The sequence below is a fragment of the Salmo salar genome, chromosome 19 (genome assembly GCF_965601325.2).
Source record: "Salmo salar chromosome 19, fSalSal1, whole genome shotgun sequence".
Classification (NCBI taxonomy): Eukaryota; Metazoa; Chordata; class Actinopteri; order Salmoniformes; family Salmonidae; genus Salmo; species Salmo salar.
The window spans coordinates 67247283-67266302 of NC_138309.1; the positions used below are offsets into that span (position 1 = coordinate 67247283).

The 19020-nt window shown below is 42.3% G+C and overlaps 1 protein-coding gene across 2 annotated transcripts in view; it reads right to left on the minus strand.

Moving 5' to 3' along the window:
* Positions 1-19020, minus strand: part of pth3r (parathyroid hormone 3 receptor) — a 61919-nt gene that overhangs the window by 20054 nt on the left and 22845 nt on the right. For both annotated transcript variants that reach the window (XM_014158629.3, XM_014158628.3), the window contains exons 2-6: positions 11822-11927; positions 7844-7954; positions 6119-6243; positions 4456-4550; positions 901-1054 (exon numbers count right to left, since the gene is read on the minus strand). In XM_014158629.3, the coding sequence (XP_014014104.1) occupies positions 901-1054; positions 4456-4550; positions 6119-6243; positions 7844-7954; positions 11822-11927 (591 nt within the window). The remainder of the gene's footprint in view (positions 1-900; positions 1055-4455; positions 4551-6118; positions 6244-7843; positions 7955-11821; positions 11928-19020) is intronic.

The window sequence follows — 19020 nt, forward strand, 5'->3', positions numbered from 1 at the left end:
ATTTAGCTCATCTGGTGGCTCGTGTCACTGGGCAGCTTGCGGCTGGGTTTTCCTTTGTAGTCCGTAATAGTTTGAAAGCCCTGTCACATCCAACGAGTGTCAGAGCCGGTGTAGTAGGATTCAATCTTAGTCCTGTATTGACGCTTTGACAGTTTGATGGTTCTGAGGGCATAGCGGGATTTCTTATAAGCGTCTGGATTAGTGTCCCGCTACTTGAAAGCGACAGCTCTAGCCTTTAGCTCGGTGTGGATTTTGCCTGTAATCCATAGCTTCTGGTTGGGATATGTACGTACGGTCACTATGGGGACCACATCATTGATGCACTTATTGATGAAGCCAGTGACTGAGGTGGTGTACTCCTCAATGCCATTTGATGAATCGCACAACATATTCCAGTCTTTGCTAGAAAAATAGTCCTGTAGAATAGCATCCGCGTCATCTGACTGTGCGCGAGCGAGTCACTGGTACTTCCTGCTTTAGTTTTTGCTTTTAAGCAGAAATCGGGAGGATAGAATTATGGTCAGATTTTCAAAAAGGAGGGCGAGGGAGAGCTTTGTACACATCTGTGTGGAGTAAAGGTGGTCTATGGTGATTCAAGAGGGACAAACAACAATAGCAAACATAACACACCCACATCGAACCACATTTCTTAATGAGCAGCAGAAAAGCCCAGGGAAAAATCGGTGAGTTCAGCCACACTTTAAGAAAAGATCTATGTAGCTTCCTCCTATATGTGCAGGTGTGGGGGTACTACTTATATCTTACTGTTTACTGTTGTTTGTTTCCTGCTGTGTTTTTCTATGTGGTTTATGCATGTGTGAGCTGTGGGAAAATGTTCCTCGTATAGGACAATAAACTTCAATCTAATCTAATTTTAGTCAGTACAGAAGTGCACAGTACCATATGGGGTCTCTCTGCCAATTCCTCTGCTTCAGTCTTTCCGTCATCAGACATGGCATAGAGGACAGCATCCTTCACAAAGATACTGATGGCCCGAAACACAAAGGAAGTGAAGAGGTGAATGTGGATGTAGTTCCGTGTGCAGTGGAGACGCCTGGAGGGAAGAAAGAGAGCGAGAGCGAGAGATAATAATGTTTGCAATGCTTCTTTCACTAAATCAAACAACAGCTCAAATAAACTTTTGTCATAGTAACCATCCAGAACATGTGAAACAAAAAATAAAATGAATCCTCCAAAACCACCCACTGAAAACACATCAGATCTCAGCCGTCTGATAGCATTGTTGAGAAGTCATTCCAGTGCAGATTACAATAGGTTCAGAGACCCCAACAGCTACCTATGAGACCTACACTTGTCACATACTAATCACATGAATAACAGATAGGTATCTTAGTGTGCATTTTTAAATTATGAGCCTACTTGGTTTAGCCACAGAAAAAGAGTGCAACCTTCCCGCTAGCCATGATTGGCTAAGATAATGAGTGGGCTGGACATGCCGAGAGATGAGTTTAGATTGGTCTGCCATGTAGCACGCTTCTGTCTATTTGAGCTGGTCAGTATGTGTTGGTAATCCTGTCTAACGCGGCTTTTTTATGTATCATGTAGTAAAACTGTATAAGTGTTGCTCTCCACATTCTAGAGAACCCGAGTTCAGTGGAATTAGAGTATGCTAGCTAAGGAGATGTAGAAAACACCTGTCTCTGGATTACATTTTCAAACTAAGGGCAACCATGGCACCCGTGACAGGAGACGCGTCCATCTATGATGTACACAGGTAAGAAAGTAGTTTCATTTCAAGTTAAAGTGTACTGTTAGCTAGCTAACGTTAGCTGGCTGGCTCGCTAGCTAACGCTACGTGTATGATCTTATTATTCGTATCTCACAGCCATTTGCATGGCTAGCTAACATTAAACCTGGTTGGTTAGCTACCTGCAGATTCATGCAGAGTAGTAACGTCATGAGTTGAGATTATGGTTCATTGTTTAGCTAGCTAGCTACATGTCTTAACAAAAGACTGCAAGTAACCATTTCTGGCCATCTAACGTTACTCCGATTTCAGAACACTCTCGTCTGAGTGTGCCAGAGCACAGAATAACTGATGAATTTACTAATGCTCAATACCAGTTGAATATGGCCGTTGTCAGTAAACATTGGCAAAAAAGCATAATTAAATTGTTGCCAGCAGCAGTTACAGTCACCACTCCTCTGGATAACATGAATACAGCCTAACCAGCTCTGCTAGGGTGAGTAAAATGGTCAGAGTGGGGTGTTCTCTCATTATGTATTCGGAAGTAGCTAGCAAGCTAGCCAATGTTAGCCAGTTAGCTTGGGTGCTTGACAGCCGTTGTGAGGTCAGAACGTTCGGATCAACCCTACTCATCCGCCAGAGCATCCAGCGTGCACTCTGAACGCTCCGAGAGTGAAACGCTTTGAATTTACGAACGGACAATCTGACAGCACAGTTGGAGTCAACAACGCTCTGGATAACATAACAGACTAACCAGTTCTGCTAGTCGAGTAATGTTCAGTGAGCTGTTCTCTGATTTCTGTCTGGAAGTAGCAAGCAAGTTAGCTTGGGTTCTTGACTGCTATTTTTTATTATTATTATTATGAAAAAAAAAAAAAAAGAAATACAGTTGAAGTCGGAAGTTTCCATACACTTAGGTTGGGGTCATTAAATCTCGTTTTTCAACCACTCCACAAATTTATTTTTAACAAACTATAGTTTTGGCAAGTCGGAACAGACATCTACTTTGTGCATGACACAAGTAATTTTTCCAACAATTGTTTACAGACAGATAATTTCACTTATAATTCACTGTATCACAACTTGATTGGAGTCCCCCTGTATTCAATTAAATGGATTGGACATGATTTGGAAAGGCACACAACTGTCTATATAAGGTCCCACAGTTGACAGTGCATGTAAGAGTAAAAATCAAGCCATGAGGTCAAAGGAATTCTCCGTAGAGCACATAGACAGGATTGTGTTGAGGCACAGATATGGGGAAGGGTACCAAATGAATTCTGCAGCATTGAAGGTCCCCAAGAACACAGTGGCCTCCATCATTCTTAAATGGAAGAAGTTTGGAACCACCAAGACTCTTCCTAGAGCTGGCCAACTGGCCAGACTGAGCAATCGGGGGAGAAGGGCCTTGGTCAGAGAAATCCGGAGTTCTGTGGAGATGGGAGAACCTTCCAGAAGAACAAGCATCTCTGCAGCACTCCATCAATCAGGCCTTTATGGTAGAGTAGCCAGGCGGAAGCCACTCCTCAGTAAAAGGCACATGACAGTCCATTGGGAGTTTGCCAAAAGGCTCCTAAAGATCTCTCAGACCATGAGAAACAAGATTCTCTGTTCTGATGAATCCAAGACTGAACTCTTTGGCCTGAATGCCAAGCGTCACGTCTGGACAAAACCTGGCGCCATCCCTACGGTGAAGCATGGTGGCCCATCATGCTGTGGGTATGTTTTTCAGTGGTAGGGACTGGGAGACTAATCAGGATCGAGGGAAAGATGAACGGAGCAAACTACAGAGAGATCCTTGATGAAAACATGACAACGACACTAAGCGCACAGCCAAGACAGCGCAGGAGTGGCTTAGGGACAAGTCTGTGAATGTCCTTGAGTGGCCCAGCCAGAGCTCGGACTTGAACCCGATCAAACATCTTTGGAAATACCTGAAAACAGCTGTACAGCGACACTCCCCATCCAACCTGACAGAGCTTGAGAAGATCTGCAGAGAAGAATTGGAGAAACTCCCAAAATACAGGTGTGCCAAGCTTGTAGTGTCATACCCAAGAAGACTCGAAGCTGTAATCACTGCCAAAGGTGCTTCAACAAAGTACTGAGTAAAGGGTCTGAATACTTACGTAAATGTGATATGTTTTTATTTTGAATAAATTAGCAAAAATATTTGCTTTGTCATTAAGTGGTATTGTGTGTAGATTGATGAGGGGAAAACACAATTCCATCCATTTTAGAATAAGGCTGTAACGTAACAATGTGCTAAAAGTCAAGGGGTCTGAATACTTTACGAATGCACTGTGTATAGTGCAAACTAATGGGGCGAAGTCAGTGAAGTTCAGTCTCTTGCATCTCTGCACAGCATGGCATTTCTTCTGCGCGGCAATCCTGGAGAAAGAGCGCTGCCATGTACGGGCGCAGTTTAGAGGGAACATTGAATGCCAGTGTGGCAGATTCATCTGATATATATATATATATAAATAAACTGGAAATACGGGTCTTTATAAGGGGGTCCTAATTGTGCTTATATCACCGCAACTAATTATTACCACATCATAATGCAATATACCATTCTTAAGTAAAGTGCTATTATTTACTTTCTACTGACCAAATGTTTTCTTTGGTATTACACGTGCAATAAATCACCTCTGTCTTAACTGAGTCTTATAGATTTGTATGAATGGTGGACTAGTGTATTGGTATTGCTATAGTAATACTACTGAAGAGGAGCATTAAAGGGGTCTTACTTGAAGTAGCAGAGAATCGAGACAGCCACCAGTAGGGATACCAGAGAGATGGAGTAGCCAATGGTGTACATCAAGTGTAGCCGCTCAAACACCTCCTAAAAATGGAGAACAAATACACTCAGCAAATGAGCGTGTGTGTGTGTGTGTGTGTGTGTGTGTGTGTGTGTGTGTGTGTGTGTGTGTGTGTGTGTGTGTGTGTGTGTGTGCGTGCGTGCGTGCATACGTGTCTCTGCATGTGTGTGTGTGTGAATGCGTGTGTGTGTACGTGCTTGTGCGTGTGAACAGGAACAAAGTCAAGAACATGCTGTTCACAAATGGCTACGGTCCACTGTTGAAGACCACAGCTCGTAGTGGGTGAGTATCATGATGGACTGATGAATTCCACATAGGGTTTTGATGTGATTCTTTTTTTTATGCCTGAAAAACATTCTTGCCACAAGCAAAATGCTTGGTCAACACAGGGTTACTAATTCATGCATTGTGGTTGACACCATGATACCTCTTCACTTAAAGAGACAGAGAGGGCTTTGTTCAGGTGATAATCCCTCCTGAAAAATAACACACTACCATTTCAGTCATTTAGCAGCCACTCTTACGCATTTTCACACTTTTTCCTTACTGATCTCACGTGGGAATCGAACATCCAACCCGGGCATTGCAAGCGCAATGCTCTACCAACTGAGCCACACAGGACTGACACACACACAAGCGCACGAATGTTCCCACACACGCACAGCACAACCACACACACAACCACAAACACACAGTCTTGTACAGCTAACCTTGTGGGGACACACAATTCAGTCCCATTCAAAATCCTATTTTCCCTAACCCCTAACCCTAACCCTCTCCAGACCGGTCGGATGTACAATATAGAAATAGGGCAGAAAGTTGCAATAGGCCCGTGCAACCCAAGTTTTGATACCAGCATAAACAGAAACCCTCTTAAACCTAACCCTAGAGGGGCTACCAACACGAGGAGGAAGTTCAATAAAAAATTATGTATTTATTTGCTCAATGAGGTTTTGTCTTTTTTATATTTAATTGTATTATATATAAAGCACATTAACATAGCACTTATCTTTGTCACACTTAATCCCTTCATCCCTTGGTGTGATTTCCAATTATGTACTTACTTATTTAATTGTTTATCTATTAATTTATTGATCCCGTTTGTATGTTTTATTATGATTTATTATATAACATTTGTTTTAAAATTGAACTTGTTTACCCCCACTACTATCAACAATTGTCTTCCTCCTGTTGTTGAACTGTCATGGGTGACCCCTCTGAGCTCTCGGCCTCTCATGTTCTCTCACCTTCTCCTAACCAGTCTGATGTACAATATAGAAACAGGGCAGAAACCTGCAATAGGCCCGTGCAACCCAAAGTTTGATACCAGCATAAACAGAAACCCTCTTAAACCTAACCCTAATTCTAACCTTAACCCTAACCCTCTAGAAATAGCATTTGACCTTGTGGAGACTAACAAAATGTCCCCAGTTGGTCAAATGTGTGTTAGTTTACTATTCTACACACACACACACACACACACACACACACACACACACACACACACACACACACACACACACACACACACACACACACACACACACACACACACACACACACACACACACACACACACACACACACACACCTCCTCCTGGCTTCTATGGCTAGACAACAGGTAGGTGGTACACTCAGTGTAGTTGGCCCAGGTGCGGTTGATGCTAGGCACCTGCTCCCAGTTCCCTGAGGCATCACATTGACGATAGGCCTGACCTGGGGGATGGGAAGAAGAGGGATACCATCAACATTAGTACAATAGCCTTAAAAGGGGCAAAACAGAGCTTTTGCCTCAGGAGAGGCTCTTGAGCCAAAAGAGGTCCCTTAAATGCACAGAAATATTGCCCAGAAATTAAAAAGACCCACCTCCCAAGCCCATGAGCAAAAGCATACACTGAGTGTATAAAACATTAGGAACACCTTCCTAATATTGATTTGCACAGCTTTTGCCCTCAGAATAGGCTCAATTCATCAGGGCACAAGGTGTCGAAAGCCAACATCCACAGGGATGCTGGCCCATGTTGACTCCAATGCTTCCCACAGTTGTGTCAAGTTGGCTGGATGTCCTTTGGGTGGTGGACTAATGTTAAATTGTTGAGCTTGAAAAACCCAGCCTTGCACCTAATACCCTACCCCGTTCAAAGGCACTTAAATCTTTTGTCTAGCCCATTCACCATCTGAATGGCACACATACACAAACCATGTCTCAATGGTCTCAAGGCTTAAACATCCTTCTTTAACCTGTCTGCTTCCTTCATCTATTTAACAGGTGACATCAATAAAGGTTCATAACTTTCACCTTGATTCATCTGGTAAGTGTATGTCATGGAAAGAGCAGGTGTTCCTAATGTTTTGTACACTCAGTGTATATTGTTAGACTTAAACTGAGGATTGTGTGCTTTTGTTGTATCTTATGTGTATGAACCATACAGACAACATTCAAGCCTGAATTTGATATTAACAACTACTGTAGCTACTAAACTTCCATCGTGTATATTTAAAGCAAGGCTGATACGTGTTACATCTAATGTAATGTGGAGTTAGACTCCTTATGATAGAGCTTGGGACTGTTGTAAACACATGAACAAACTTGAGTATGCATGCAGATGTCTGCAAGTACTGTGCAAAAAGAGTACTTGATTTGGGAAGGGTGAACTGCATAAACTGAATTTGCATTTTGCAATGTGCACTTATAAGGAATCGACTGTTATTAGAAGGTTGGATGAAAGGTTCAGTGTCCCAGCTTGCTAGCCGTGAGGCTACTGGTTTTGTTTGGTGGCCATGAGGCCTTTCGTTTGTTTCTTTGTGTTTAGTTTGGGCATTCCTTTGGTATTCTTCCTTTTTGTACATATTTATGTTTTGTCACCAATTTAACAAAGAATAATCCGCTTGGACTGGCTGACCAAGAGGTCAAGAGAGACAGAGCTGGCCAAGGTAAGGTTACTGTTTCCCTGGGCAAATGTACATTCAACACTTAGGCTTATACGCAGATTTCTCACATAGATGCATATAATTCATTCAAGTCACAGATCATGTAACTAGGCCTATGACCCCTAGACAAAGCGAGTGCAACAATATCCGTAGGCTTGTTATTGGTTTCGTAACACAATACATTTTACATTTAAAAACCTGAAGACCAGTGTCTGCTGGTAAACACAATCTATCACTGACTTGTCATGATTACGTAAGTGATTGATGTATGTGGCCAATGTACTGTATTTCCTTCTACTGTATGGGGTTTGTCCATTAGTGTATTTAAAAAGAACATAGCAGCTATTGAGGTTTAGGTTAGTGATCTAGTCATGAGCCAGCCCACCTCTGTGGTTGAAGTCGTAGATGTATTCTGGACATAGCACCGAGACCAGCTGACTAGGCTTCCCTCTGGGCCAGCAGATAATCCCATCCCACTCCGGTACACAGTCGTCTTCTGCAAAAATACAACAGCACAGATGGCCATTTTGTATGAGTCATTGTGCTCTTACTTTAAAATCAGTAGAAAATTCACCCGACATTTCATAATATACAATGCATTCAGAAAAACTCAGACCCCTTGACTTCTCCACATTTTGTTACGTTACAGCCTTATTCTAAAATTGATTCAATTGTTTTTTTCCCCCTCATCAATCGACACACAATACCTCATAATGACAAAGCAAAAACAGGCTTTTATACATTTTTGCAAATGTACAGTGAGGGAAAAAATATTTGATCGCCTGCTGATTTTGTATGTTTGCCCACTGACAAAGAAATGATCAGTCTATAATTTTAATGGTAGGTTTATTTGAACAGTGAGAGACAGAACAACAACAAAAAAATCCAGAAAAACGCATGTCAAAAATGTTATAAATTGATTTGTATTTTAATGAGGGAAATAAGTATTTGACCCCTCTGCAAAACATGACTTAGTACTTGGTGGAAAAACCCTTGTTGGCAATCACAGAGGTCAGATGTTTCTTGTAGTTGGCCACCAGGTTTGCACACATCTCAGGAGGGATTTTGTCCCACTCCTCTTTGCAGATCTTCTCCAAGTCATTAAGGTTTCAAGGCTGACGTTTGGCAACTCGAACCTTCAGCTCCCTCCACAGATTTTCTATGGGATTAAGGTCTGGAGACTGGCTAGGCCACTCCAGGACCTTAATGTACTTCTTCTTGAGCCACTCGTTTGTTGCCTTGGCCGTGTGTTTTTGGGTCATTGCCATGCTGGAATACCCATCCATGACCCATTTTCAATCCCCTGGCTGAGGGAAGGAGGTTCTCACCCAAGATTTGACGGTACATGGCCCCGTCCATCGTCCCTTTGATGCTGTGAAGTTGTCCTGTCCCCTTAGCAGAAAAACACCCCCAAAGCATAATGTTTCCACCTCCATGTTTGACAGTTGGGATGGTGTTCTTGGGGTCATAGGCAGCATTCTTCCTCCTCCAAACATGGTGAGTTGAGTTGATGTCAAAGAGCTCCATTTTGGTCTCATCTGACAACAACACTTTCACCCAGTTGTCCTCTGAATCATTCAGATGTTCATTGGCAAACTTCAGACGGGCATGTATATGTGCTTTCTTGAGCAGGGGGACATTGCGGGCGCTGCAGGATTTCAGTCCTTCACGGCATAGTGTGTTACCAATTGTTTTCTTGGTGACTATGGTCCCAGCTGCCTTGAGATCATTGACAAGACCCTCCCATGTAGTTCTGGGCTGATTCCTCACCGTTCTCATGATCATTGCAACTCCATGAGGTGAGATCTTGCATGGAGCCCCAGGCCGAGGGAGATTGACAGTTCTTTTGTGTTTCTTCCATTTGTGAATAATCGCACCAACTGTTGTCACCTTCTCACCAAGCTGCTTGGCGATGGTCTTGTAGCCCATTCCAGCCTTGTGTAGGTCTACAATCTTGTCCCTGATATCCTTGGAGAGCTCTTTGGTCTTGGCCATGGTGGAGAGTTTGGAATCTGATTGATTGATTGCTTCTGTGGACAGGTGTCTTTTATACAGGTAACAAACTGAGATTAGGAGCACTCCCTTTAAGAGTGTGCTCCTAATCTCAGCTCGTTACCTGTATAAAAGACACCTGGGAGCCAGAAATCTTTCTGATTGAGAGTGGGTCAAATATTTATTTCCCTCATTAAAATGCAAATCAATTTATAACATTTTTGACATGCGTTTTTCTGGATTTTTTGTTGTTATTCTGTCTCTCACTGTTCAAATAAACCTACCATTCAAATTATAGACTGATAATTTCTTTGTCAGTGGGCAAACGTACAAAATTAGCAGGGGATCAAATACTTTTTCCCTCACTGTATAAAAAGTGAAAACAGAAATATCACATTTACATAAGTATTCAGACTCTTTACTCAGTACTTTGTTGAAGCACCTTTGGAAGCGATTACAGCCTTGAATCTTCTTGAGTATGACGCTACAAGCTTGGCACACCTGTATTTGGGGAGTTTCTCCCATTCTTCTCTGCAGATCCTTTCAAGCTCTGTCAGGTTGGATAGGGTGCGTTGATGCACAGTTATTTTCAAGTCTCTCCAGAGATGTTTGATCGGGATCAATCCAAGGCTCTGGCTGGGCCACTCAAGGACATTCAGAGACTTGTCCTGAAGCCATTCCTGCTTTGTCTTGGCTGTGTGCTTAGGGTCGTTGTCCTGTTGGAAGGTGAACCATCGCCCCAGTCTGAGGTCTTGAGCGCTCTGGAGCAGGTTTTCATCAAGGATCTCTCTGTACTTTGCTCCGTTCATCTTTCCCTCGATCCTGACTAGCCTCCCTGCTGCTGAAAAACATCCCCACAGCATGATGCTGCCACCACCGTGCTTCACCGTAGGGATGGTGCCAGGTTTCCTCCAGATGTGACGTTTGGCATTCAGGCCAAAGAGTTCAATCTTGGTTTCATCATACCGGAGAATCTTGGTCTGAGAGTGGTCTGAGAGTCCTTTAGGTGCCTTTTGGCAAACTCCAAGCAGGGCTGCCATGTGCCTTTTACTGAGGAGGGGTTTCTATCTGGCCACTCTATCATAAAGGCCTGATTGGTGGAGTGCTGCAGAGATGGTTGTCATTCTGGAAGGTTCTCCCATCGCAACAGAGGCACTCTGGAGCTCTGTCAGAGTGACCATCGGGTTCTTGGTCACCTCCCTGACCAAAGCCCTTCTCCCCCTATTGCTCAGTTTGGCCAGGTGGCCAGCTCTAGGAAGAGTCTTGGTGGTTCCAAACTTCTTCCATTTAACAATGATGTAGGCCACTGTGTTCTTGGGGACCTTCAATGCTGCAGATTTTTTTTTGTACCCTTCCCCAGATCTTTGCCTCGACACAATCCTGTCTCGGAGCTCTACGGACAGTTCCTTCAACCTCATGGCTTGGTTTTGTTTCTGACATGAACTGTTAACTGTGGGACCTTATATAGACAGGTGTGTGCCTTTCCAAATCATGTCCAATCAATTGAATTTACCACAGTTAGACTCCAATCAAGTTGTAGAGACATCTGAAGGATGATCAATGGAAACAGGATGCACCTGAGCTCAATTTCGAGTCTCATAGCAAAGGGTCTGAATACTTATGCAAATAAGGTATTTCTGTTTTTTAATTGTAGTACATTTGCAAACATTTCTAAAAACCTATTTTTGTTTTGTCATTGTGGTGTATTGCGTGAAGATTGATGCATTTTTTTATTTATTTAATCCATTTTAGAATAAGGCTTTAACATAACACAATGTGGACAAAATCAAGAAATCGGAATACTTTCTGAATGCACTGTATCTCAGATGATACGATACATCTGTAATTACATTTCTAACAGAGGGCCATTAACAATCTGTATCGAAACACTGCATCATAAGTCACGTGACGGTGAGTCGAGCTGGTTTTCCTATCATTTATCTCACATCTAACCTTCTGTTACTATGGAAATACTTCCCTCCAGGATATTGGATTGATATAGCTTTTGACTGTACATAAACAGGAGGAAGTGACAAACAATCTTATTTGTAATCAATTACAATTTATCCGATATTGGACTGATGGTGGTTGACACAAGATAAGATGATTTTACACTTTCATTCATAATCTGGACAACCACTGCACCAGAAACCTTTTCTGTACCTTGATTTTCAGTTGGGTGCATAACTGAAGCTTAAGGGGATCCCAGTGAAATCATAAAAAAGTATAGGCTATGTCCTGTAACAGTGTTTCCCATACCTCTCCTCCAATACAACCAGACTTCCCATGTATTTGATGTATTCTAGAAGTATACCTAGGTTTGGGAAACACTGTCCTATAACTTGCGATGTGGTTAAAGTAGTTAACACACCTTTGACTATGGCCAGCTGTGAATGGATTATCCTCTCACATTTGGCACGGGGACCAATCAGGAGGTAAATCTGCTCGTCTCGTGTGATGACATCATCAGAGTCTATCTATGGTAGAGGGACAGAAGAAGATCATATTACCAAGTCAGGAATGATGACTTGACACCAACGTGACACATGCCATGATTTAGGCGAGACAGTTGGCTAGCAGCCAGCATATCAACAGTCAATGGTCAGACTGTCCACTGCTGCATGTGACATGACATTAAAAAGTTGTTTGTCTCAAATGATGCGGCTCTCGAATGACAGTTGTCATGTCGTGTTCATGAATCATTGCATTATGTAGTGTTTGTTTAACAAGTAGGGTTGTGTGTGCAGACAGGGCGACATTTGTTTTATCCTTCAGGTGTGAAGTCTAAGGTCTATCTACTTCTTATCTTACCCTTAGTCTGATCATGCCCTTATGTCCAAAACCTCCACCAATGAAATCTGAGGGACAATTAACTCCTCTGTCATGGATGTCGTAGGAAGGAGAAGCAGACCAAAGTGCAGCGTGTGTGTCATTCCACATTTTATTTACACTGTGAAACTATGCGATACATAAACATAAACTAAAGAATAAAACGTGACGCAGAGTTGAACCATACACTACTCAAAAAAAACATCTCCCACAAACACAGGTGGAAAAAAACCCTACTTAAGTATGATCTCCAATTAGAGACAACAAGGACCAGCTGCCTCTAATTGGAGATCATCTCAAACAAAACCAACATAGAAATACAAAACTAGAACATGAACATAGAAATAGAAAACATAGGGGAAAAAAACCTGTCACGCCCTGACCTACTCTACCCTAGAAAATAATATCTTTCTATGGTCAGGACGTGACACCCTCAATCGAAGCCTCGGAATCCAAACTGAATCGTTCTGTTTCACAGTTGTTTTACTTCACTGATTCAGTATGGCCATCTTTTCATTAAAACCGTGTGTGCCTGTAAAGAGCGGCATTGTTCAAAACTAATTTGTCAGTGATTAGATCACCTTTAACCAATCAGAAAACAATCTAATCCAAAGCTTTGGGACTCCTAGAAGAGCAGCTGTTGTGATTGTTTATTTGGATCCCCATTAGCTTTTGCAGAAGCAGCAGCTACTCTGCCCGGAGTCCACAAAAACACAAAACATGACAAGAAACAAAACACTGATAAACAAGGAAAGTCACACAAATGTAAAATATATAACTAGATACAGACAACGCAACTAAAAAATTATGCAAACAATACAGCACAACAAATGTATGTGTTAGTGTCTGGGTGTGCCTGTGTTTATGTGTGTGTCCCCTCCATGAATCGTTTCTCTATCTGTTTTTTAAAGGCTATTTTGCTGTTTGCTTGAGCAATTGCAGATGGAAGGGAGTTCCATGTGATCATGGTTCTGTATAAAACTGTGCATTGCTGTAAATTTGTTTTTGGACTCGGGGACTGTGAAGAAACCCCTGGTGGTATGTATGGGTGTCTGAGCTGAATGTTATTTGACTATGCAGACAATCTGGAATTTACAGCACAGTGATATTTCTCATAAAAACTAGAAGAGAAGCAGTGGATCTCTCGTCAACCCTCAACTAGGAAAGACTGGCATGCATGTTGTTGACGTTAGTTCTGTATGTGCAGTTAAGGGCAAGGGGTGCTGCTCTGTTTTGAGCCAGCTGCTGCTTTGCTAGATATTTATTTTCTGCAGTTGACCATATTACCGGACAGTAAACAATACGGGACAATTCCAGAGCTTGAATAACTAGTACAGATGATTTTGGTGTAAAAAATGCATAACATCTTTTTATAACAGACATACCCCACCCCAACTTCACAACAATTTTGTCAATATGACTTGCCCATGATAATTGACGAGCCAATGTTATAGTAAAATCTAATGGGGAGTCACACTCAAAATTAAAGTGGAAAACCACACTACAGGCTGATCCAACTTTGATGTAATGTCCTTAAAACAAGTCAAAATGAGGCTCAGTAGTGTGTGTGGTCTCCACGTGCCTGTATGACCTCCCTACAACGCCTGGGCATGCTCCTGATGAGGTGGCGGATGGTCTCCTGAGGGATCTCCTCCCAGACCTGGACTAAAGCATCCGCCAACTCCTGGACAGTCTGTGGTGCAACGTGGCGTTGGTGGATGGAGCGAGACATGATGTCCCAGATGTGCTCAATTGGATTCAGGTCTGGGGAACGGGCGGGCCAGTCCATAGCATCAATGCCTTCCTCTTGCAGGAACTGCTGACACACTCCAGCCACATGAGGTCTAGTTAGGAGGAACCCAGGGCCAACCGCACCAGCATATGGTCTCACAAGGGGTCTGAGGATCTCATCTCGGTACCTAATGGCAGTCAGGCTGCCTCTGGCGAGCACATGGAGGGCTGTGTGGCCCCCCAAAGAAATGCCAACCCACACCATGACTGACCCACCGCCAAACCGGTCATGCTGGAGAATGTTGCAGGCAGCAGAACGTTCTCCACGGCGTCTCCAGACTCTATCACGTCTGTCACATGTGCTCAGTGTGAACCTGCTTTCATCTGTGAAGAGCACAGGGTGCCAGTGGCGAATTTGCCAATCTTGGTGTTCTCTGGCAAATGCCAAACGTCCTGCACGGTGTTGGGCTGTAAGCACAACCCCACCTGTGGACGTCGGGCCCTCATACCACCCTCGTGGAGTCTGTTTCTGACCGTTTGACCAGACACATGCACATTTGTGGCCTGCTGGAGGTCATTTTGCAGGGCTCTGGCAGTGCTCCTCCTGCTCCTCCTTACACAAAGGCGGAGGTAGCGGTGCTGCTGCTGGGTTGTTGCCCTCCTACGGCCTCCTCCACGTCTCCTGATGTACTGGCCTGTCTCCTGGTAGCGCCTCCATGCTCTGGACACTACGCTGACAGACACAGCAAACCTTCTTGCCACAGCTCGCATTGATGTGCCATCCTGGATGAGCTGCACTACCTGAGCCACTTGTGTGGGTTGTAGACTCCGGCTCATGCTACCACTAGAGTGAAAGCACCGCCAGCATTCAAAAGTGACCAAAACATCAGCCAGGAAGCATAGGAACTGAGAAGTGGTCTGTGGTCCCAACCTGCAGAACCACTCCTTTATTGGGGGTGTCTTGCTAATTGCCTATAATTTCCACCTGTTGTCTGTTCCATTTGCACAACAGCATGTGAAATTTATTGTCAATCAGTGTTGCTTCCTAAGTGGACAGTTTGATTTCACAGAAGTGTGATTGACTTGGAGTTACATTGTGTTGTTTAAGTGTTCCCTTTATTTTTTTGAGCAGTGTATATAAAATCAATTGTGGCTTGTTTGTCTGTGCAGCCACTCACTTACACTACTGACTATATGCACCATTGTTGATTGTATATACAGTTGAAGTCGGAAGTTTCCATACACTTAAAACCTGTTGAGGACAATGGAACAGCAGGGCGTGAAATACAAAACATCAAAAATCGAATAATTTCAATTTCTCAAACATACGACTATTTTACACCATTTTAAAGATACACTTCTCCTTAATGTAACCGCATTGTCAGATTTCAAAAAGGCTTTACAGCGAAAGCAAAACATTAGATTATGTTAGGAGAGTACATAGACAAAAATAACCACACAGCCATTTTCCAAGCAAGGAGATGTGTCACAAAAACCCAAAATACAGCTAAATGAAGCACTAACCTTTGACGATCTTCATCAGATGACACTCCTAGGACATCATGTTACACAATACATGTACGTTTTGTTCGATAAAGTTCATATTTATATTAAAAAACAGAATTTTACATTGGCGCGTGATGTTCAGAAAATGTATTCCCACCAAAAACTTCCGGTGAATGAGCACATCAATTTACAAAAATACTCATCATAAACGTTGACAAAATACATAACAATTATTTAAAGAATTATAGATACACTACTTCTTGATGCAACCGCTGTGTCAGATTTTAAAATAGCTTTACGGAAAAAGCACATTTTTCAATATTCTGAGTACATAGCTCGCCATCAAAGCAAGCTATACAGACACAAACTACAGTTTTGGCAAGTCGGTTAGGACAAATACTTTGTGAATGACATATGTAATTTTTCCAACAATTGTTTACAGACAGATTATTTAACTTATAATTCACTGTATCACAATTCCAGTGGGTCAGAAGTTTACATACACTATAGCCTTTCTTTTCCCCCGTTAGGCTTAGCGACGTGTTTCACTTCGGAATATGTTTGGCATGGCTATTTTGTTATTTTTGTGTGGTGTCTGTGGACTGAGCAGTTGTCTCGGGGGCACGTCCGTGGCTTGGTGGAATCTGCCAGCGTGCTGGGGGGTTACTTCCTTGCCAGCGCGCTACAGCACGTAATTGCCCACCGCGAATCCGCACGAAGGCTAGGGTTGAGTTATTGTAGGATTTGGGCTCCTTATATATCACATCACTCTCCTGTGGTTCCCAGTGTGATTGGGGTTTTTCTTGTTGTGGTCCGGTCTGGTGTGCTCGTAGAGGGGAAGAGCGAGTTTGTTTTTAGCAGTTATTTGTGATTATGGTCTCTTATATATATATATATTTTTTTTTTTCCACCTTTATTTAACCAGGTAGGCAAGTTGAGAACAAGTTCTCATTCACAACTGCGACCTGGTCAAGATAAAGCAAAGCAGTGTGACACAGAGTTCATTTGCGTTCTATCAGAGGAACTACTCGAGTTATGTACTAAAGAATAGCTGTTTAAGATTTGATTACTACCAGGTTGAAATGAGTGATAAACGTCAACAAAAATTATGTTAGGTTGATATTGAAGGCCAATCTGATGAAGAGCGGTATACTAGAAGTTACCACTGGGGCAGCCTCTGCCGAGGACTCGCCACCTCCCCAGCCGTCTCCCCAATTTTGCTACAATGGCCACCCCGTCTGTTAGCCCTAGTAGTCTTTCTTTTGAAAAACAGAAAGAACTGCTTCTGTTACAACTGGAGCATGATCGTGAGAATGCTCGTGTTAAGCTGGAGCATGAGCTAGAGCATGATCGTTTTAAGTGTGAAAAGGAACTGGAATTTAAACAGGATTTGGAGCGTGCTAAAATCAAGCTGCAACAAGAGCGGCTACAATTGGTTAGGGAAGGAAAGCTCTCGGGGGAGAGTTTGCTCTGGGAAGGTGACCCAGGAGTCGCTCCTCTAGATCGTGCCCCGGACTCATTTGATATTGTTGGAAATTTACGGTTGTTGCCAAAATTTTATGAGAAGGACCCTGAGATGTTCTTTTTGTTGTTTGAGCATGTTGCTGATGCTAGGAGTTGGCCTGATTCTGACCGCACTTTAATGTTGCAGTGCGTGTTGACTGGTAAAGCGCAGGAAGCATATTCAGCTCTTTGTGTAGCTGACAGTGTCAGTTATGATAAGGTTAAAATGGCTGTGTTACAGATTTACAAATTGGTTCCTGAGGCTTACCGCTTACATTTTTCTGCAAGAATATCGTCAGATCTGTATACTTGGACTTGATTTAGCTTTTCCAGTATTAGTATTATAAGTTCCACATTTGAAAAACACCCAGTTTTCCTAACTTCATACCCCTGAATATTCTTATAATTTTTACCCAAAAGGAAAAGGCATGCTGTCGTACAAGGTTAGTAGCTACATTTTACGACAGATACAGGGTTTCTGGATACTCCCCGTAAAGCCCAGCACATTGGCTATTTAGCTAGTTTTGTTTTACCCCGATTGGTGCTTATTTGACAAAGTTAGAGTCGTTTAAGTGAAGACTGCCTGCGTCATCAACGTGCCATGAAGGCGTCGCTCTCTGACCAAATATGGTGTCCTATAGGATATACTACACCCCTAATGATATAGTGAAGTCGGGTTACGTTCTAGGATCTCTGAGGAATACATACGAACATGATTTGACTGGTTGAAACAACGTTTAGGGTTAGATTTTCACAGATTCCTTTCTTTGCAAATTGAACGAGTGGAAATACAAAATCTATTGTGCATGCTATATGGACCTTTTTAGGATATGAAAAAATATTTTATCTAACAAAACGACACTTCATGTTATCTCTGGGACCCTTTGGATGATAAATCAGAGCAAGATTTCAGAATGTAAGTACACATTTCACCTTCAGAGGTGAATTTATCAAACCTATCGCGTTGAAAAAAGGGTTTTGTTGTTCGGAGCGCTCCTTAAACAATAGCATGGCATTTTTTCGCAGTAATAGCTACTGTAAATTGGACAGTGAAGTTATTTAAGAATTTAAGCTTTCAGCCGATATAAGACACTTATATGTACCAACATTTGTTGTTTCTCTAAAATCTGCGCTGCATCCCTAAGAAGCTGTAGTCTACATGATGAGATTATGGATAAGAGAAAGAATATTTGTATTTGTCAAACGACAGTCAAGCATCAATCATCATGTCACCAGAATAAGACCCTTGATATTTATTACAAAGGAGCATTAAGCTCATAGCGTGCAACACCCTGTGAAGTTCCTCATAATTTACTTAATCTATAGCCTTATAAATTGCATGGTTTCCCTAGTCATAGTGGGAGGACCACACACCATATCACATGACTCCAAGTTTACTTAGATATGATGATTATTAGGGGGAGTATTGGTAAAGTGGGACACTTAAGCTTTGTAATGGATATCTTCAATTGTGTACAATAACATACCCAAAAATCTATGCCTGTGTGTTAGTGAAGTATGTGATGATAAAAAATGGGTTCAATAGTTATGAAGTCATCATTGTGGCTGTGGCATCCCGTGTAATAACACATGTCTCTAGAGGCATAATGGTAAGTAAAATGACATAGGGTTCTGAGGAAAATAATGTAGGTTTATTTTTTTAAAAGTAAGGATATTCAATGTTTCATTACAACATACAGTATTTTGTAATGGGATGTAATTGTAAAAAAATGACTCTAAATGGTTTGCTTACTACTTTCACCTTTTTCGAACATTGACATTTTGACTGTGTTCCAGTTGCCAATCGCCTACTGTCAAACTGGGAAACCCTGTTACTGTTAACCTGGGACTCTCCTCTAGGCCATTTTAATGCATATTTTTTTCTTCTTCTGGGGATTGTGAAATACATGTTTTCTTAACAGAAATCCATTTTCGAAATAGGATCAAACCAACGTAGAAAATCATAGCTAGCTACAGTATATTCATAGGTATATGATGACA